The following is a 20,790-nucleotide window of genomic DNA, read 5'->3' as shown; positions in this document are numbered from 1 at the left end:
AAAAGTGAAGTATACATTCAACATTAGAGCATCTACATCAACGGTTATTTAGGAGTTCATAGTACAGTGCATGCTTATTTGGAGGTGAGAGAAATGAAGAAGCCTGCAAAAATGGAGATATTGGAACAATAACTTTTTATGCGGAATTGGAAGCTAGGTGCAGACACACGTGCATGGCTGCAACTAGCGCGCCTGACAATAGTTTTCTTTTTATTTTTATTTTTGTTAAATCAGATTTGTTTTTTATTTTTTTTCAACCCTCCCGTTTTCTTTTTCCTAATCAACTTACAAAAACTCTTAAAAAACAGTGAAAAAACTCTATTGATAAGGATGCTCTTAGAGATTTAGAGGGATTGTAAGGGGTAAGATTGAACTTCTTGTATTAGATACATTTACGGAATAGCAACATATTAATATCAGTATTGTCTTGGTTTACAAACTTTTATAAGAGTTCCCACAAGGGTTTTAACACTTAAATGACAGTTTCCATAAGCGCTTAAATCAGATTAAGCTTGATTGGATTACTTTGAAAGTCCTGCCTCATTTTTTTCTGAGTTAAAATCAAAATTAGTTCCCGACTTTTAATTTGGACAATTTAGGTCCCTTGACTTTCAAATTCTTTCCAATGTTGGTCCTTTCGTCAAATTTTGGTTAAGTAGAGGTCAAATAAATGGGTAAAATTGTCCGTTCACCTATATAGTGTATTATTACTCGTATTTCTCATGTCCTATACGTTATATATATGAATATATTTTCAGTCGAAGAGATTTTGACTGAGATTATATGGCTTCGATTATGACTTCAACTGAGATTATATTCATATATACAGCGTATATGACAAGAGAAATACTAGTAATAATACACTAAACATGTGAACGGACAATTTTACCCCTTCATTTGACCCCAACTTAACCAAAATTTGACGGAAGGACCAACATTGGAAAGAATTTGAAAGTCAAGAGACCTAAATTGTCCAAATTAAAAGTCAGGGACTAATTTTGAAAAATCAACATAATCGGAGGACCATTGCTGAAATTAACTCTTTTTTTCTTTTTCCGGATAATGAAGGAAACTCGTAGCTACCATGAGTATTATCCAATAGTGCATACAGAGTAAACCCACTCACCTATGTAATAACCAACAAACAATACGAAAAAGGTAAACTCCACAAAGTAGGACGGGCTCAACCAAGAGAGTATTCTGTTAACCTATAGCACTGGGCACAGAAGAAGAAACCTTTGCTGGCAAGATTTCTATCTATCTCTAGTCTTGACCATGAACATGTATACTAGGGGCAAAATCTTTGTAAGAACATACAGAATTTCTTACACTGTATTCATGGAGAAATTCAATGGAAATCAAAGGGCAATAACAAGTGATATCAGATAACCAAACAGGTTGGTTTCTAAACATATCATCTAAACATTAATCACAGAAACTCAATGACAGTAATGATGAAACCAGCATAACATACCACCTCTATCATATTCCTCAACATCATCCTCTACTGTGAATCCACCAAAGAAGATTTGTCAGTGAGTTTCCGTCGTCATGCCCATTTAACCTCCTTACCTTCTCCAAAGCGCCCGCTTTGTCATAAATTCCTTGCAGTGCGTACACGAACCCTTTCCACCCTTCACCTTTTCCTTCCCTTTCTCTTGCGAGATCTGGCAGAGTCCATCGCACCAGTTGTTTCACAAATTGAACATCAGAAAATAGAGCTTCGCTGATTGGCAGTATAGGCAAGAGTTGTATTCCCAGCCTGTAATGTTTGTTTTCAGCACCACCAAACCAGAGGCCTCTGTCTCTTTTATTAGCCCACACAACACCAACCATTCGATTCTCCTTGGTGAACTCTGCAGCATACAAATTGCCATCCTCTCTCACTTGCCACCAGGTTTGTGCAGATTGAATTTCCAGTGCACAAAGGGTGGATCCAATGTCTACAAGATGGGTGTCCCCATAAGCCAACCCCATCAGAGCTGCAGAATAGTAAGCGTTTACTGCCTCACTCGTGCTCTCCTGGTTTCGCCCGTCTGCAAATTCAGTCAATCCTCCCGCCCAAGAATGCAGTTTCCACAGGTCAAAACACCTCAATCGGGGGCAATTTGAATTATTTTGCCTGCTTAAGTTCATAAAATCTGCCACAAGAGAGTACGCCTGGCCCCTGTACCTCCTTCCCCATGCAGAATCAATCTTAGAAAGCACAGCAATCGCGTAAACAAAGTAGCCAACGTGATAATGGTGATCATTAAAGATCCCAAACCCAAAATCAGCACCAGTATCAGTTAACCCTTTTTTGGTCACAAGTCCACCCCATTTTGAATCATACAAGAAACCATTAGCTGCAAAAGTCCCATCCAACCAGGGCTGAATTGCATCCTTCAAGAACCTCCGAATCGTGGGAATAACATCAAGATGACGCACCTCTTCAGCAACCAACGCTAGCCTCGCTGCTCTTGCTATCAACTTACCATAAAAATATGACGACTCTTCCTTTATATTCGCAGCATCCAAACTCTGAACATCTGTATGCAATGCACTAATTATCTCAGCATATGATTCCTGCCTTAAACCTTTAACTGAATGCCATGTCACTGAAATGGGGTCAGTTTTCAGAACCCATGAATCTCCAACAACACCTACAAGATCACCATCAATGCTGCTATACTTGAACTCCTTCAAAACAGTAATTCTGCAATCACAGTTGGAAAGAAGGCGGAGATGAAGAGGATGTGCAAGCATAAGCAGATCTCCCCGGCCGTTTTTATCCCACTTATACTCCAAACAAAATGGTCTGATGAAGTCAGCGTGGCCGGCAGTGGGATAACAGCTACTAAACCGATCAAGAACAGCTTCACATTTTGGATCAGAGTTTGGCAATAGAGCAATCCTAATTACACCACAAAAAGTTGTAGAAGTGATGGTGGATAGATTATGGCTCAAATTAATGGGGGAAGAGGCGTACAAAAGCCAAGTCTGGTTATTATTGAGCCTAATGGTGTATTTCGTGCGAGAATCATTAGAGGAACATTGAAGAATCGCATGGATAGTTGAAATTGAAATACTGATACTTGTGTAAACGTTACAAGTCAAGAAGGGGCTACCCCTGACAAGAAAGAACCTGAGATTGCTGGAGGGGAGGTCCAGAATGAGACTGAGATCACTGAAAGAGGAAACAACATGAGCCGCATTCGGGTTGGGGTTGTTCAATGCGGAAATGGTGAGATCAGCATGGAAAGTCTGGGAAATGAAAGCGGGGCCGCGCAACTGAGGCGGGTAACAGAGAGTGAGAGATGATTGGGATGATTTGATGAGATAGGGGTGAATGTATTCCGGCTGATCGCCATTTTTAAGAACGAAGTTCTGGAAGAAAGAATTTGTGGGCAGAGGGTTTGAGAGGAGGCGAGGGGCAAAGAAACGGGATGAGTCGGGGAGAACAGTGGACTGGGAGTGTGGGAAGAGGAAAGGCATCTGGTCTCTTGGTTGCGACATGGCGGCGGTGGCGGAGGATTCAGGCAAAACTATCTAGGACTGTTGCGGTTGCTCTTGATGCTGATGGGATTGCCGTGTCGGAGATTTATAGGGCATTTTAGAAACAATTGCTTCGACGTTTCCTGAAAATTATTTTCCACACCATGATTGTACCTTAGCCGCGTAATCTTTGTCGATTATTGCGAGAGTCAAAAAAGTAAACGCCACTAAGACTTCAAGCGCGCTTTTCTGTTTGTGTTTCTGTTCCCGTTCCACACCATGTAATCTTTGTCAGATCGGCCAACTATGTTAGTAGATAGGAAAATAGTACATCACTCCCAACTTCTACTCCCTCTCTGGGAGTAGAATTTGAAAGTAAATGTAGTAGAACAAAAGTAAATATGCCCCAACAGTGCTGCAATGGTGACGAAGAAACATGTAGGAGCATTTGGAACTTGAAGATAAATCATTGCCATTGTCTTCATCAATTTCTTGCTTTCATGGGGGAGTTTGCTCAAGGGAGATGCTGAAGTGTCGAAGGAGACAACGTAGTAAATGGAAAGGGTAGAAAGATGTGATTAGAGGTGAAGATGGTCCCTTCAACTAAGTTGCATGATAGTTGAGACATGATAGGTAGGTAATTGGTGGATGAGGAAAACATGACACATTTTCAGTTTGTAATGCGAGATAAGGGGGTGTTGCCTTTAGCTAGTTTTACTAGCTGATATTATTAGTTAGTTGTAAAAGTGTTTATAAATTAACTGCTTACTTTTAACTGATTGTATATAAAATGACTTATAAGAACATAAGCATATTCCGCTAATTTATTAACTCTTAAATTACTTTTACAATTTGTATTCACTCATTCATTCATTTTTATTAATTATTAGAATGGGTGAAATCAAACAGATTTTTAAAAAACATTATTGTTGTTGTTACGGAAACAGAAGAAGAAAAAAAAAAAGAACAAAAAGAAGAGAGATATAAATGTTAGGCATCAGCAAAGGTAAAAATGATGATTTCATAATTACGATCAGTCAACTAACTAAACTTAACTTTTCAAATTTTAACTTATTATCCTAATAAACTAATGCAATAAGTCATTTACCAAAGTAACATATTAACCTGTCAAACCAACTCAACTTAATCAACTAAAACAAACTTTATGAATTACACTACCACCCAGGGTCAAGGTCTTCTTGTTGGGCCCACGAGTGCCACGACTAAGAACGAGAGAGGAGCCTTCATAATTGTGAAAAAGGCAATTGGCTAGACCTCTTTGGCCTCATAGTCATTATTGACATTGGAATGGGCAAATTTATATGCAGTATCTGTATCTCATTTTCAAGATATCAAATTCAAACAATTTCAGAAGAACCCACAATCAGAATATAAAGCTTGATCCATAAGTTCAAAACTTCTAACACACTTCCATGGTTGATTTTTAGTAATAAGAGGCAGACCCACTGATTAAATCACAATTAATAACTGAAATGAGAACCAGATGGAAAAGAAGGTTAATAAATGGTGGTTGCCTGTCTCCTTATAGTATTACTGGTGGTATGCACTAAAGATTGTATTTTTTAAACTGGTCACAATGCCAGTACATAAAACCAGTATGAAATGTGATTTCTAGCAGTTGATAGGCATTTTTCATCAAATAAAGACCAGAAGATGGACAACTAAAGCAAAGTAGTAAACAGGGCTTGACCTGCAAGTACCAGCCCTTTAGAGCTTTGGCCTAATATGCACTTTACCCTAACTAATAAAACGTTTTCTTGGATCACCTTTTCTGCAAATGCAACAGGGCTGAGGTGGTTTGGAGAACACTCCTGCCAGGCGTTGGAATGATAGGGACTTCACCAATTGGCTAAACAGGAACCTGAGCAACAGATTGCACACCAGATTTGGGGAGGACTGGCCTAATGTGTTTGCACTTTGCAGTGACCCTGTGGTGGCTTTGGCACTGGTAGTGTTCAACGGTGCTGAAGCTAATCTGAGATGGAAGGCAAAAAAAATCCTGGACACTAAAGACGAGACATTGAAGGCTTTCAATGACCATGATGGCAGCAGGAGACAACGGGATAGCACTAAAGTCTGGGCAGTTAGGTGGGATAGGCCATGCGACGACAGGATGGTGCTCAACATTGACGGATGTTTCAAGGCCAGCAACGGCAACTCTGGATGTGGGGGAGTTATCCAGGATAATCAAGGTAACTGACATGGTGGCTTCATGTGCAACCAAGAAGCTTTTCATGCAGCAGAGGCCAAATGTTGGGCAGTGCGGAGGGGATTAGAGTGGCTTGGAATAGGGGATGCTACAAGATTGAGATTCAAAGTGATTCCATGGAGGTTGTCAATTGGATCAAGGGGGGAAAATTACCCCGTGGCCGATCCGTAACATCATTGAGGGAAGCAAGAAATGGCCAGGAAAAGATTCAGATGTCAAGGTCAAGCATGTCTTATAGGGACCAAAATTGTGCTACAGACTGAGTGGCAAGGTTGGCTGTCCAACAGAGGGAAAACTGGAAGGAAATACATGGGGCTCCCTCCAGATGGTGTTTTACAGGTGCTTAGGGAAAACAGACTGGGTGTACCTAGCCCGAGAAGAAGTACTATCAGATAGGGTTACAGGTTTCGGGTTGAACCCCTTCATTTGATCCAAAAAACAAAATGTCTTCTGCAAGCATTCCAGGTGATTTGACTTTGCATTCAATATCAGTTCAAAAACATATCCTTTAAATGCTTATTAGTCTGGGAAGGAGTTGCCATATATACCCAGGCACTGACAGAAAACTATACAGTTTGCCTATCCCAGCGCAAAGAAGTCGGATCTGAAACTGGAGTTGTTGATATCCTAGATGTCATTCCAGAATCCAGATGACTCTAAAATGAAAAGTAATATCACTAAACAAAACAAATGGAATTGCTGACTTCTGAGAAAGACCCCAATCCCATTTAAATATCTCATAGATCATAGTAAACTGAAAACCAGATCAATACCTGAGGTATGTGCTGCTGGTGACTGGCTATTTGGAAGTGAAGATGATGTCTGCGGAGCAGATGGTTTTGTAATTGAACGAACGCAGCTTTCGAACAGCAAATATACATGCTAGGTCTGCTCCAAGAGCGAAAATATCCATTTGTAAGTGAACAGATAATTGCTCGGATATAGAAATTGATAGTAATGATTCATTCACAATCAAATTACGGAGAGAAAGATAAACATAAAGAGGATTATCATTTATCACTGACGAATATTGAAGAAATTGAACACGCAAGAATAGCAGGCAAAAAAGTTAGGTTTAGAGCACGGACATTTGTATCGCTGGTAGAACTTGCGAGCTAAAAGTGATCGACGACGTCGGAGCGGGAGGCCATTAATCGGATCGTTCTCGTAGTCGTACGCCGCCGCCGCTATCGTCTTCAGCTTCTGCGGGTCCTCTCCTCCTCCCATGTTCGCCCTCCTCCGCCGTTGACCTTGAATTCAGAGTCTTTTCCGGTCTACGATCGCTCGGTAAAGTCTTTACTGTCGACTGCTATCATCAGTCACTGCTCAGTTAACTACCGCGCACTTTTTGGTATTAACTACCGCGCACTTTTCGTTTGCAAAAAAAAAAAAAAAAAAACTACCGCGCACTTTTTTGTCTTTTCACCAAATACGACGCCATCCATGTATATTTATTTTTTAGTTAATTCTATTTTTGACCCTAAATTTATATGTGTCATTCCACTTTTAGTCTTTTTTTTTTATCAAAACATTCACATTTGCTCCTAGTGTTATTGAGGCATGACCATTTTTAGTCCCCCGCCAACAAAATTTTTGAAATGTCGTTAAATACAATGGTTTTTCGATCATTTTTATACAAAGTAAGTTGACCCCGCAATATTTTTATGTTTGTTTTTTTGAAAAAATCTGTAATTGAAGACCAAAATGTATTTGTATTTAACGACATTTCAATAATTTTGTTGATGGAGGACCAAAAATGGTCATGTCACAATAATATTAGGACCAAATGTGGATGTTTTGATAAAAAATGACTACATGTAGAATGTCACCTATAAATCTATGACCAAAAATGAAATTAACTCTTTATTTTTTAAAAATTTTCCCTGTTTCCTCCTATATAGCTTTCTTCCACCCATAATTATATGTACATTGACTTTCTCCACTCAATTATGAGAAAATTACTTTTTTTGCGTCGTTAGTTATACTCATGGTATACATTTAGTTACTAAGTTATATGCGTGATGATTTTTAGTTCCAAAATTATGCATAAAATGACAATTTTAGTTCATTGAAAACAATTTCTACTACCAATTTGTCACTTAATATTTAATAAAGTGGTTGGTCTGGTCATTTAAGGACCAAAATTGTCACTCCATGTATAACTTAAGGGTTAAAAATGTTACACATATAACTAAGAGACTAAGTCTATACTAGTGTATAATTGAAGGACTAAAAATGTAATTTTCACCTCAATTATTTCTTAAGTGTTTTTTTTTTTTTGAAGTGTTTATTTTAATCCAAACTTATTAGCTATTTAGGCCTTCACGGTAGACACTCAACATTCTAACAAATGAGAGATTATTTTAAGAAATATAAGTTAAATCTCCTAATATTATTGTCCTTTTAACTTAAGTGTACAAAATAGACAAGATAATTTATCTAATTCCCATTTTTTGACATGCAACTAGGACTTAAAAACAAAAATTTAGAGAAATTAGGGTGTGTTTGGTTCGCACATCGGAATCGGAATCGGAATGGGTATCAAATAATTGGTAATGGTAATGGGTTTTGGTGAAAGTATTTAGCATGTTTGGTAGTTGGGTGGAATGGGAATGATTATTAATAGTTGAGGAAGAAAGGAAGAAGGGAGATGAAACCCTTATATAATAAGGGTATGTGTTTTATCATTAATGGGGTATTCCAAACTCATAGTAGCATTCACAAAACCTATCAACCAAACACAAGCAATCACTTTCATACCCATTCCTTATGCCTAAACCCACCAACCAAACACACCCTTATATTATTTACTTTGTGCGTTTTGGTTAAACGAACGATGATGACATGAGTCGCAATAAAGGATCATGCAGGATTGAACTTGTTGTATAAGACACATTTATTGAGAATCCAATTATGATGCGGACAGAATAGCAACATATCACTATTACTCTCGCCCTGATTACAAACTTTCGGAGTGTCCCCATATATAAGAGTTTAGGCATGATTTGCCCAGGTTCCTATCATTTTTCTTGTTTTTCTTTTCCTTTGTCATGCCATAATTCTGTTAACCTGTTACTGGGCACAGAAGACGAAACCAGTGCTGGCAAGATTTCTATCTATCTCTAGTCTTGGCCATGAACATTTATTGTAGGGGCAAAATCTTTGTAAGAACATACAGAGTTTATTAGACTATATTCATGGAGATATTCAATGGAAATCAAAGGGCAATAACAAGTGGAATCAGATTACCAAACAGACTGGTTTCTAAACATAATGAGTTGCAGCACTCAATGACAGTAGTGATGAAACCAGCATAACTTACCACCTCTATCATACTCCTCAACATCATCCTCTCTACTGTGAATCCACCAAAGAAGATTTGTCAGTGAGTTCCCGTCGTCATACCCATTTAACCTCCTTACGTTCTCCAAAGCGCCCGCTTTGTCATAAATTCCTTGCAGTGCGTACGCGAACCCTTTCCACCCTTCTCCTACCCCTTCTCTCGCGAGAGCCGGCTGAGTCCATTGCACCAGTTGTTTCACGAATTGAACATCAGAAAATAGAGCTTCGCTGATCGGGAGTATGGGCAAGAGTTGTATCCCCAGCCTGCACTCTCTCCATTCAGCAGGAGCGAACCAGAGGCCGCTGTCTCGTTTGGTAGACCACAGAACCCCCACCACGCGATTCTCCTTGGTGAACTCTTCTGCGTACAAATTGCTATCCTCTCTCACTTGCCACCAGGTTTGTGCAGATTGAATTTCCAGTGCAGAAAGGGTGGATCCAATGGCTGCAAGATGGGTGTCCCCGTAAGCCAACCCCATCAAAGCTGCAGAATAGTAAGCGTTTACTGCCTCGCTCGTGCTCTCCTGGTTTCGCCCGTCTGCAAATTCAGTCAATCCTCCCGCCCAAGAATGCAGTTTCCACAGGTCAAAACACCTCAACCGCGGGTAATTTGAACTCTTTTGCCTGCTCAAGTTCATAAAATCTGCCACAAGAGAGTACGCCTGGCCCCTGTACTTCCTTCCCCACGCAGAATCAATCTTAGAAAGCACAGCAATCGCGTAAACAAAGTAGCCAACGTGATAATGGTGATCGTTAAAGATCCCAAACCCAAAATCAGCACCAGTATCAGTTAACCCTTGTTTCGTCACAAGTCCACCCCATCTCGAATCATACAAGAAACCATTAGCTGCAAAAGTCCCATCCAACCAGGGCTGAATTGCATCCTTCAAGAACTTCCGAATCGTGGGAATAACATCGAGATGACACACCTCCTCAGCTATCAATGCTAGCCTCGCTGCTCTCGCTACCAACTTACCATAAAAATAAGACGACGTAGTCTGTATATTCGCAGCATCCAAAGCCTGAACATCTGTATGCAATGCACTAATTATCTCGCCATACGATTCCTCGCTTGCACCTTTAACCGAATGCCATGTCACTGAAATGGGGTCAGTTTTCAGAACCCATGAATTCCCAACAACACCTACAAGATCACCATCAATGCTGCTATACTTAAACCCCTCCAAAACAGTAATTGTGCAATCAGAGTCTTGAAGAAGCCGAAGATGCAGAGGATGTGCAAGCATCAGCAGATCTCCCCAGCCATTCTTATCCCACTTATACTCCAAACAAAACGGTTTGGTGAAGGCAGCATGGCCAGCAGCGGGATAACAGCTACTAAACCGATCAAGAACAGCTTCACATTTTGGATCAGAATTTGGCAATAGAGCAATCCTAATTACACCACTGAAAGTTCTAGAAGTAATGGTGGATAGATCATGGCTCAAATTAATGGGGGAAGAGGCGTACAAAAGCCAAGTCTGGTTATTGTTGAGCCTAATGGTGTATTTTGTTTGGGAATCATTGGAGGAACATTCGAGAATCGCATGAATAGTTGAAATTGAAATACTGACATTGCTGTAAACATTACAAGTCAAGAAAGGGCTGCCCCGGACAAGAAAGAACCTGAGATTGCTGGAGGGGAGGTCCAGCGTGAGACTGAGATCACTGAACGAGGAAACAACGTGAGCCGCATTAGGGTTCGGGTTGTCCAATGCGGAGATGGTGAGATCAGCGTTGAAAACCTGGTAAATGAACGCAGGGCCTTGGAATTGAGATGGATAACAGAGCGTGAGAGAGGATTGGGATGATTTGATGAGATAGGGGTGAATGTATTCCGGCTGATCGCCATTTTTAAGAACAAAGTTCTGGAAGAACGAATTTGTGGGCAGAGGGTTTGAGAGGAGATCAGGGGCGAAGAAACGGGATGGATCGGGGAGAACAGTGGACTGGCCGTGTGGGAAGAGGAAAGGCTTGGCGATCGGTCTCTGGTCTCTCGGTGGCGACATGGCGGCGACGACGGCGGAGAATTCCGGCTGAAATATCGGGGATTTCTGCGGTGGCGCTGGCTGATTACCGGACTGCGGTGGAGGAGATTTATAGGGCTTTTTAAAAGACTTGGAAACTATGGCTTTGACTTTTTTTGTAATTTTTTTCAACACCATTATTGTACCTTAGCCGCGTAATCTTTATCGATGATGATGACAGTAAAAAAAAAAACAAAACAAAACAAACGGATAAAATTTGTCGGTACGACGTCGACTGAGTTCGTAGATTTGCGTCAGCAATGGTGACGAAGAAGACGTAGAAGTATTTGGAACTTGAAGATAAAAACATTGCCGCCATTATCTTCTTCAATTTCTTGCCTTCATGGGGAGTTTGCTTGAGGGAGATGGTGAAGTGTCGAAGGAGACAGCGTAGTAAATGGAAATGGTAGAAATATTGGATTAGAAGTGAAGATGGGTCACCTGTGTGGCTTGCTATTGTTATTTCTTTCTTTCTTGCATTTGTGACATAGATTCTTTTTTTGGTATTTGTTATAATACGTAATTGGTGGATGCAGAAAAATTAGGTATATTCTCGAATTGGAATGTTATATAAGGTTTTAATTCACAAGTATGACTAAGAATGAGAGGAGTTTTCATAATTAGAAAAAAGGTGATTGGCGAGACTTCTTTCTTATTCTCCATAGATCAAAAGATCAATCTTTGCATGTATAAGAAGAAACCCCTTATTTAATCAATTGAGATAAAATGATATAATTTACAAATAAGATTATTTGTGTTTTTAATATATGAAGGTAACATGTCTGAACACTCATCCATACATATTACGCAATGACATGATAACTGTGTTGTGCTCAACTATGGAATTAAAACAAATATAAAATACTATAGAATATAGAAACACGTTGACTTTATCATATATCAAATTTTCAATTGATGAAGCCAACGATATCATCCCTATGGACCTTATCATTTAAAGCAATCCTATCAATCAATATGAAAATGCTTTGCTTGTTAAACATAAGGTCACATCCTATGATTCACCATGAACTCAAGTACTACAAGTTCAACTTCTAAACATTAAGGCAAAAATAAGAGGCATGATATAAATAAGAGTAAATTTTAACAAAGGTCTATTGTCTTTTGTGACAATTCCATGTTTAGTCTCAAAGTAACGTTGTTTCCTTTAACACCCAACACTATCATATTTTAGACACTTTTTATTCATCCGATAAATTTTCCAGCGAAGCTTCGTTGTAGGCAAAGGTATTTTTGTCTTTTATCACTTTTTCCCTTGGTTTTCTTCATCTATTTCAGCCTCAAATCAAACTCCAAGCAACGGAGAAAGTCGGGCGGGTTCCTCATCCTGAATGGTTGAGGCGGGGTTTTTGTGAGGCTGTGAGAGAAAGTGGGTTATCTGATTTTGGGATTGGGGGGTGTCAATTTACTTGGGAGAGGGGGAGAGGGACAACACAGTGGGTTAGGGAGAAGTTGGATCGCGTGTTGGTTTCTGGGAATTGGCGTGATGCTTTTCCTAGGGCCAGAGCTTGGTCGGTTAAGGGTACAAGTAGTGACCATTTGCCTTTGCATTTGTGTACGAATTGGGGAGGAAGGAGGAGTGTTGTTCGTCGACCCCGGTATGAAAATTCATGGGGGAAAGAGCAGGAGTGCAAGGATTTGGTGGAGTCGGCGTGGTACCGTGATGGTGCTGCTCCGATTATGGATAGAATCGAACGGTGTAGTCGGGAGGTGTGGCAGTGGGGGAGGAGGAGAAGTAGCGGTGAGAGGGAGGAGCTTAAGAGATGTAAGCAGAGGATGGGGGAGTTGCGAAATGCAGGGGACAAAAGGAGTGTGTGGGAGTTTGGGGAAGTGCAGCGAAAGTATATGGCTCTTATTCAGAATCAGAGTGATCACTAGCGTCAACGGGCCAAAGAGCTTTGGTATTCCGGAGGGGACTGTAATAGTAGATTCTTTCATTCCTCGGTTAATAGTAGGAGGAGAAGGAATCAGATAGAGGGCCTTCGAAATGCTGATGGAGAAATGATAAGAGATGAACGCGGGAAGGCCGACATTATGGTCGATTATTTCCAAAGTCTGTTTTCTACAGAGGAGGGAGATGATCGACCTGTGCTTGAATGTCTGACCCGTCGAATTTCCGAAGATCAGAATGCTTCGCTGGTGAGGGAGGTTACGGTTGATGAGGTGAAAGCTGCAGTGTTTGGGATGCACCCGGACAAGTCCCCAGGGCCTGATGGGCTGTCTCCAGCGTTCTTCCAGACGCATTGGACCGTGGTGGGCGAGGAGGTGGTAAATTTCTGTAAACTTTTTCTTCTAACCGGTCATATGCCTAATTGTTTGAATGACACTCATATTGTGTTAATTCCGAAAAAGAGTCATCCTGACTTGATGTCGGATTTCCGTCCTATCTCGTTATGTAATGTTGTTTATCGTGTCTTGGCAAAGGTCTTAGCTAATCGTTTGCGGGGGGTATTAGATTTGATTATTTCCCCGGCACAAAGTACTTTTATTCCAGGGAAAACAATTGTTGATAATATCCTGCTGGCCTATGAGTCGAATCATGCGATGAATCGTGTTCAAGGGGATAGAGGTGGTTATGGGGCGTTAAAAGTTGATATGAGTAAGGCATACGACCGGGTAGAGTGGGGGTTTTTAGGGAGGGTTATGGCTAAGTTAGGTTTCAATGAGCGGTGGGTGGCCTTAATGCATGAGTGTATTTCTACAGTTCAGTATCGGATTCTGGTGGAGGGGAAAGAGTGGGGGCCTATTATTCCGTCTAGGGGTTTAAGGCAGGGGGATCCTTTGTCTCCATGTTTATTTATATTAGTAGCCGAGAGTCTTAGCGGCATGTTACGGGTTCAGGAGGTAGAGGGTGGTTTGCAGGGGGTGAGGGTGGCCTGGAGGGCTCCACGTATTTCTCATCTGTTCTTCGCGGATGATTGTCTTTTCTTTTTTAGGGCAAACAATCTTGAAGCGGGGGTTATTAGAGAAGTTTTAAGGGAGTATGGGCGGGCTAGTGGGCAACAAGTGAATTTTGCGAAAACGGCTATCGTTTTTGGAAAGAATGTGGGGAGGGAGGATAAGGAAGCTGTTTGTGAATCTCTTGGGATTACGGAACAGCAGGGTGGGAGGAATTATTTGGGGTTGCCGGGGTATGTGGGGCGACGGAAGAGGGAGATTCTAGGTTTTATTCGGGAGAAGGTTCGGAATAGGATTCATTACTCGGGAAACCGGTTTTTGTCGCGAGCTGGGCGTGAGGTTCTTCTCAAGACAGTTCTACAGGCTATTCCAAACTATGCGATGAATGTGTTTTTGATACCTAAATCTATGTGTGTTGAGATGGAGAGACTCATGAATGCATTTTGGTGGGGATGTGAGGGGCGAGGGAGAAAGGGGATTCGGTGGAGTTCGTGGGCTGACTTATGTAAACCAAAGCAGTGTGGTGGAATGGGTTTTAGGTTAGTGAGGGAGATGAATTTGGCAATGCTGGGTAGACAAGGCTGGAATTTTTTGCATAAACCAAATTCCTTGGTGACTCGTGTTTTTAAAGCTCGTTAGTTTCCAAATTGTTCTTTCCTTGATGCTAAGCCGGGGTCGAACCCTTCCTTTGTTTGGTCGAGCATTCGTGAAACTCAAAATTTGTTGAGGGAGGGAGTGAGGTGGGGTATTGGGAATGGAGAGGGTGTGAGGGTGTGGGGGGATCCTTGGTTATCAAACACAGATGATCCTTATGTTTCCACTCAGAACCCCGGGTTTGAGCCTAGTCCTTTGGTCAAATCCTTATTTCACCCAGGGATTACTAGTTGGGATGAGGATCTGTTATATGATATTTTTAATCCGAGGGACTGTGCTAGCATTCTGAATGTTCCACTGCCCAATTGTGCTTCCACTGATTTTCTGTTTTGGAGGAGTGAGTCGAATGGTTTGTATTCGGTGCGTAGTGCTTACCGAAGTTTAACTGAAATGGATGTCCTGAATAGTGGCTGTTAATGGACTGCTGTGTGGAATTTAAATATACCGCCTAAGATTAAGTGTTTCTTTTGGACATTATGCTCAATGAGTCTCCCTACTAAAGATGCTCTACTGATGAAACAGGTTCGGTGTGATCCGCTTTGCGCTCTTTGTGGAGTGGCGGATGAAACTGCTGTGCATGTGTTTGCAAATTGTAACTTTGCACATTTGTGTTGGCATGTTATCCATCCAGATTGGGAGTTGAGTGAAATGGAATCTATTAGGCAGTGGTTACAGAATATGTGGAGGCATTTATCTCAACAGATGGTGGAAAAGGTGGTGGTAATTTGCTGGGCTTTGTGGGAGAATCGAAATAACTCTGTTTGGCGCCAGCAGCTTAAGGATCCGAGAACTATGGTCATGCATGCTTTTCTGTTTTTGGAGGCGTGGAAAAAGGCTCAGCAGCATCCACATGAACACACTGCATTTCGTCAGAATCAAATGGATGCTGTTTCTGCTTGGCATCCTCCTCCTGTTTATTTCTAAAAGTAAACATTGATGCAGCAATGGATTATGAGAATGGATGCATGGGGTTGGGGTGGGTGGTTAGGGATCATGAAGGGGAGGTGCAGGGGGTGGCAATGCGGAAGGTTGTGGGTCTTTATTCAGTTCCGGAGGCTGAAGCGATGGGAGCCCGTGAGGCGCTAAGTTGGATTAAGAGGAAAGGGTGGGAGTGGGTCATCATTGAGTCTGATGCGCAGTTGGTGACAAGGGCGGTGGATGGCGTTGAGTTAAATACTCCCTTTGGCGTGATAGTTCGGGATGTCCGGGCTCTTCTGAATCATTTTGAGTCGGCTACTTTCGGTTTTGTGCGTCGAGGTGGTAATATGGTCGCTCATGAGTTGGCAAGAAGATCCTTACGCCTGGGGAATACTGATCTGGTTGAATTTTTTGATTATATGCCTCGTTTTATATCTGATATGGTCTGTAAGGATTCTATGAATTAATATTTTGATCTTTTGGCTTTCAAAAAAAAAAAACTAAAGAGATTAAGTTCAATCTACATCGAGTAAAGAGATGAAGAAAATCGGCGAAATAGATGAAATAAAACTGAAAAATGGTTTTTAATTCTTAGATTGTCATACTGTTAGCAAACTGTCGAATTTATGCAAGATTATGAAGGCCTTTTGACAACATTGTGAGGCGTAATTTTGCATATCTATAGTTTAGTTATTAGACTAGTTGTGAAGAACTTTATTGATTGAAGAAGACAATTGGTGATCACTGATGTTGTAAGGGAAGTTCGTTCTCGCCATTTGCCCACACATCAACCTTGCATGTTTGGAAAAATAGTATTCTCGTCAACTGGAGTCGGAGAAGTTCAATGTACACCGATGAAAGAGATGAAGAAAACTGGCGGAACAAATGAAGAAAAACTGGGGAAAAAATATAAAATAAGGGATGAGACAAAAATATCATTGTTTAAAACAGAGTTTCGCCAACAAAGATATTGGAATGTTAAAAAGTGTTCAAAATATGATATTAATGACAAAAACGACATTCTAAGACTAAACATGGAATTACCACAAAATACAAAGGAACTCTGCCGGAACTAACTCATAAATAATTAAAAACATAAAAAGCATAAAAACCCCAATTGAAGTGCATTGAATCTTCAGCTGAAGATCTGGTTGAAAACCTCCAAAGTTGTCTTAGATTATATTGTTTCCTAGAGTCTAAAGTTCAAAAGTCTCCCAAAAATCTCAAAATTGAATTTTAAATACTAAGTCAACGAGTGACATGCCCCTGACATGAGTTGCGTTAGGGACTTAGGGGCATGCCAATTTTCTGAAGGTTTCTCTCCAAAATTCGCGAGTTAAACTAACACCGAAGTTGAGTAGTTGACATGCCCTTGACACCACCTATGACACTCCCTATGTCAAGGGTATGTCAAACGAATGTGTCTCTGATGAGAACAATTATGTTTGTATTAGAGTTCACAAAATATAACTGTAGGAATACAAGAGTATATATACAAGAGAATCATAAGTAAACTAGGACTGAGAATCATAAGTAAACTAGGACTGAGACTTATAGTATGACTCTATTATGTAGAGTCCTAATACTCCCCCTCAAGCGGATGGTACGGAAGTAACCTGTAGCTTGTCACGTAAGAAGCAGAACCGGGGACCTGCGAGTGACTTGGTGAAAATATCAGCTAGCTGATCCTTAGTAGAAATAAAGTGCACCTGAATGTCTCCTGCAGCCACTCTGTCTCTCACAAAGTGATAATCAATTTCGACATGCTTTGTGCGAGCATGAAAAATAGGATTAGCACACATATAAGTAGCTCCAAGATTGTCACACCAAAGTTTGGGCACTGGAAGAGGTGAAATTCCTATTTCTCGCAGCAAAGAGAGGATCCACAGAACTTCAGCACATACATCTGCAAGAGCCTTGTACTCTGCTTCAGTAGAAGATCGAGCAACAGTCCTTTGTTTCTTGCATACCCAGGACACTAGATTGGTTCCAAGAAACACAGCATGCCCACTAGTAGACTTTCTATCCGTAGGACAACCAGCCCAGTCAGAATCCGAGAATGCATGAAGCTCACCTGAACTTGACTTTCTCAATCGCAGACCCAAAGACATAGTACCTTTAACATACATTAACACACGTTTCAGTTGTTCCCAGTGTGCAGTGGTTGGAGCATGCATGTGCTGACAAAGCAGATTAACTGCAAAGGATAAATCTGGTCTCGTGATAGTTAGGTACTGTAGTGCACCTGCAATGCTCCGGTATTGCGTGGGATCATCATATGGATCTGTACAGGTAGATATTGTCTTTGAAGTCGTAGTAGGTGTAGACACAGGTTTGCAGTCTGTCATACCAGCTCGTTTAAGTATGTCAGTCATATACCTGCGCTGAGAAAGCAACACTCCATCTGCACACTTGACTGTTTCAATCCCAAGGAAAAACCCAGGCTCACCAAGATCTCTAATCTTGAAAGTACTAGAGAGCTTGGAGAGCAAAGCCTCCAATGCACCATGCTCATTGCTCATAACAAGAATATCATCCACATAAACAAGCAGGTAAACAGTAGCCGATCCACGAGAATAATAAAATAACGAAACATCAGTTTTAGAGGCATTAAAACCAGCAGATAACAGAAAAGTGTGCAAACGAGTGAACCAAGCCCGGGGAGCCTGCTTCAAACCATACAGGGAGCGTTTCAACAAGCAAACATGATCAGGGTGCTGAGAATCAACATACCCCGGAGGCTGACGCATGTAAACAGTTTCTGTAAGATTACCATTAAGGAATGCATTATGCACATCCAATTGCCTGACTAGCCAACCAGAAGAAAGAGCAAGAGAGAGCAACAACCTGACTGTAGTAGGTTTAACCACCGGGCTGAAAGTGTCAAAGAAATCTTGACCCGGGACCTGATTAAACCCTTTAGCCACGAGCCTGGCCTTGTAGCGCTCAACAGATCCATCAGCTTTCCTTTTCGTGCGAAACACCCACTTGCAGCCAATAATATTCATAGACGCAGTGGGAGGAACCAAGCACCATGTCTGATTCTGCAACAAGGCATTGAACTCCTGATCCATTGCCTCCCTCCATTCAGAGTGTTTGACTGCCTGAGTATAACAAGTAGGATCAACAGAGGAAACTTGCACAGTCAAACCCGCAACCGGAGCCACAGACCGACTCCTAGTGGCCATGGAGTGAGACCTCTCCGTGGGACGCACAGTACGACCACGTGGCCGACCACGAGGCCTCTTCTGAGCCACATCAGCAGGAGGCGAGGGAGCTACCACAGATGGATCAGCCACAGGATGAAAAACAGATTCAGCCCAAGGTCGTGCAATAGATTCTGATGGAGCCTGCAAAACAGACTTAGCACCAAAAGGAAACACAGCTTCATCAAACCGCACATGACGGCACACAAAAACTTTATTAGTACGCAGGTCCATGCACCTATAACCCCGAAACGAATCAGGATAGCCCAGAAAGACACATGGAGAAGACCTGTAAGACAGTTTATGACGATTATATGGCCGTAAGTGCGGATAGCACAGACAGCCAAAGACACGAAGAAAGGAATATGATGGCTGAGATCTGTGCACTAAGACATGAGGACTAGAGTTATGGAGAGTATGCGAGGGCATTTTGTTAATAAGGAAAACAGCAGCCTCAAAAGCAAAATGCCAGAACCGAGACGGCACAGAGGCACGAGCCATAAGTGCTAGCCCGGTTTCAACCACATGCCTGTGCTTCCGTTCCACACGACCATTCTGTTCGTGTGTGTACGCACAAGATTGCCTATGACTAATACCAAGCTGAACAAAAACAGAATGTAACTTTTTATACTCAGCCCCTAAATCAGATTGAACAGCTTTGATTTTACGATTGAAGGCACGTTCAACTAAACATCGAAAACGCTCAAAAACAGAATATATATCTGACTTTAATTTCATAGGAAAATACCAAGTATAACGAGAAAAGTCATCCACAAATAAAACAAAATAACGATAACCCTCAGAAGAGAATACAGGAGCAGGGCCCCAAATGTCCGTATAAACTAAATCTAGCACATTCGAACTAACAGAGACAACATGTGGCAATGGGAAACGTGCAGATTTACCCATTTGACACGCAGAACACACAGTATGAGAAGTTTTATTCGACTCACTAACAGAACAAGACTCCAAGACTCGATGTAAAACACGCTGATGCGGATGACCCAAACGATCATGCCACGTAGACGCCGAAGCACGAGCAGAAATAAACGCGGAAGGTGAACCAGAAGGAACCGGCAAGGTATAGAGCCCACCGGAACTATTGCCCCGCAAAAGAATTTCCTTGGTCCGAATATCCTTCACAACAAAGAAGGAATGGTGAAACTCAAAAAACACCTGATTATCCGACGCAAAGCGCTGAACGGATAATAAAGAGGCAGAAAGACGGGGAACATGTAAAATATGAGACAACTTAAGAGACCTAGAAGGCGTAGAAATAGAAGCATGACCCACGTTACTAATAAGTAAAGGCGTACCGTCACCAACACGTAAAGTGTCGTTACCACCATATTCTTCAGAAGTAGAGAGGGCAGCTATATCAGGTGTGGCATGATGTGTTGCACCAGTGTCAGGCAACCAGGTATGAGCAGTCACGTTATTCGCCGAATCACCCTGATGAATAAAATTCGCTTGCGGAGAAACAACATAAGGCAACTTGTAACAAGACAAAGCCGAGTGACCAAATGAACCGCAAATTTGACACTGGATGGAAGAGCCTCTGCCACGGCCTCTCCCACCGCCACGTGACTGTCGACCAGAACCGCCGCCGCCGCGCCATGCAGAACCTCCGCGACCGCGAGCAGAACTAGAACCAGCACGACCGAACGGTGCTCCGCCAGCCGAACGGCCTCCTCCACGACCACGCGACTGGCGACCTCCCTGAGCAGCGAAAGCCGCCGGTGCAGCACCTCCAGGCAATGCGTAATCATCACCGGCGATGAAGTCTTGCGCGCCCAGCAAGTCAGCAAGCTCAAGGAGCGTCACCGGATGTCCTCGAACCGCCAGCGAAGAGGTGACACCCTTGAACTCCGGTCGAAGGCCGCGGAACACGTACAGGTTCTGTTCTTCCAGCGTTACCTTCCGGCCGGCGAGAGCTAAATCTTCAACAATAAGCCGAGCTCGCCCGAGATACTCTGCCGTCGACGAATCTCCTTGCCGGAGACCATGGAGTTGGCTAAGCAAG

At 42.0% G+C, this 20,790-nt stretch overlaps 6 protein-coding genes and 1 long non-coding RNA gene across 9 annotated transcripts; 3 read left to right on the top strand and 4 right to left on the bottom strand.

Moving 5' to 3' along the window:
- Window positions 1–1,063: 1,063 nt before the first annotated feature.
- Window positions 1,064–4,282, bottom strand: LOC116021213 (probable endo-1,3(4)-beta-glucanase ARB_01444). Its single transcript, XM_031261828.1, is given in 2 exon segments — window positions 1,064–1,500; window positions 1,502–4,282. Coding segments are annotated over 2 exon segments (2,055 nt in total). The 5' UTR covers window positions 3,496–4,282; the 3' UTR covers window positions 1,064–1,439.
- Window positions 4,283–4,530: 248 nt separating this feature from the next.
- LOC116020776 lies at window positions 4,531–7,003 on the bottom strand. 3 transcript variants are annotated; one of them, XR_004098841.1, is made up of 3 exons: window positions 6,793–7,003; window positions 6,478–6,592; window positions 4,531–6,360 (listed from the first exon to the last, which is right to left on the bottom strand). It is a non-coding gene; the product is annotated as an uncharacterized LOC116020776 (long non-coding RNA). The 3 variants fall into 3 exon arrangements; XR_004098842.1 differs by having other exon boundaries at window positions 4,531–6,314; XR_004098840.1 differs by having other exon boundaries at window positions 4,531–6,592; window positions 6,793–7,002.
- Window positions 7,004–8,582: 1,579 nt separating this feature from the next.
- On the bottom strand, window positions 8,583–11,245 carry LOC116020090 (probable endo-1,3(4)-beta-glucanase ARB_01444). The gene has a single exon (XM_031260564.1). The coding sequence runs from the start codon at window positions 11,209–11,211 to the stop codon at window positions 8,992–8,994; it is 2,220 nt and encodes a 739-aa protein (XP_031116424.1). The 5' UTR covers window positions 11,212–11,245; the 3' UTR covers window positions 8,583–8,991.
- Window positions 11,246–11,674: 429 nt separating this feature from the next.
- On the top strand, window positions 11,675–12,969 carry LOC116020453. The gene is made up of 2 exons (XM_031260928.1): window positions 11,675–11,704; window positions 12,370–12,969. The coding sequence occupies exons 1-2, from the start codon at window positions 11,675–11,677 to the stop codon at window positions 12,967–12,969; spliced, it is 630 nt and encodes a 209-aa protein (XP_031116788.1).
- Window positions 12,970–15,126: 2,157 nt separating this feature from the next.
- On the top strand, window positions 15,127–15,567 carry LOC116020452. Its single transcript, XM_031260927.1, has one exon. It carries the CDS (start codon window positions 15,127–15,129, stop codon window positions 15,565–15,567), a length of 441 nt encoding a protein of 146 aa, XP_031116787.1.
- A 20-nt stretch (window positions 15,568–15,587) lies between these two features.
- LOC116020451 lies at window positions 15,588–16,028 on the top strand. Its single transcript, XM_031260925.1, has one exon. It carries the CDS (start codon window positions 15,588–15,590, stop codon window positions 16,026–16,028), a length of 441 nt encoding a protein of 146 aa, XP_031116785.1.
- A 1,194-nt stretch (window positions 16,029–17,222) lies between these two features.
- On the bottom strand, window positions 17,223–18,635 carry LOC116018948 (uncharacterized mitochondrial protein AtMg00810-like; the record flags this gene model as incomplete). Its single annotated transcript, XM_031259003.1, has 2 exons — window positions 18,431–18,635; window positions 17,223–18,160 (listed from the first exon to the last, which is right to left on the bottom strand). Coding segments are annotated over exons 1-2 (1,143 nt in total), but the record flags the coding sequence as incomplete, so codon positions are not given.
- Between the last annotated feature and the right edge of the window lie 2,155 nt (window positions 18,636–20,790).

The sequence above is a fragment of the Ipomoea triloba genome, chromosome 5 (assembly GCF_003576645.1).
Source record: "Ipomoea triloba cultivar NCNSP0323 chromosome 5, ASM357664v1".
Classification (NCBI taxonomy): Eukaryota; Viridiplantae; Streptophyta; class Magnoliopsida; order Solanales; family Convolvulaceae; genus Ipomoea; species Ipomoea triloba.
The sequence above is the reverse complement of the archived record's forward strand: the minus strand, read 5'-3'. Positions and strand labels throughout refer to the sequence as shown.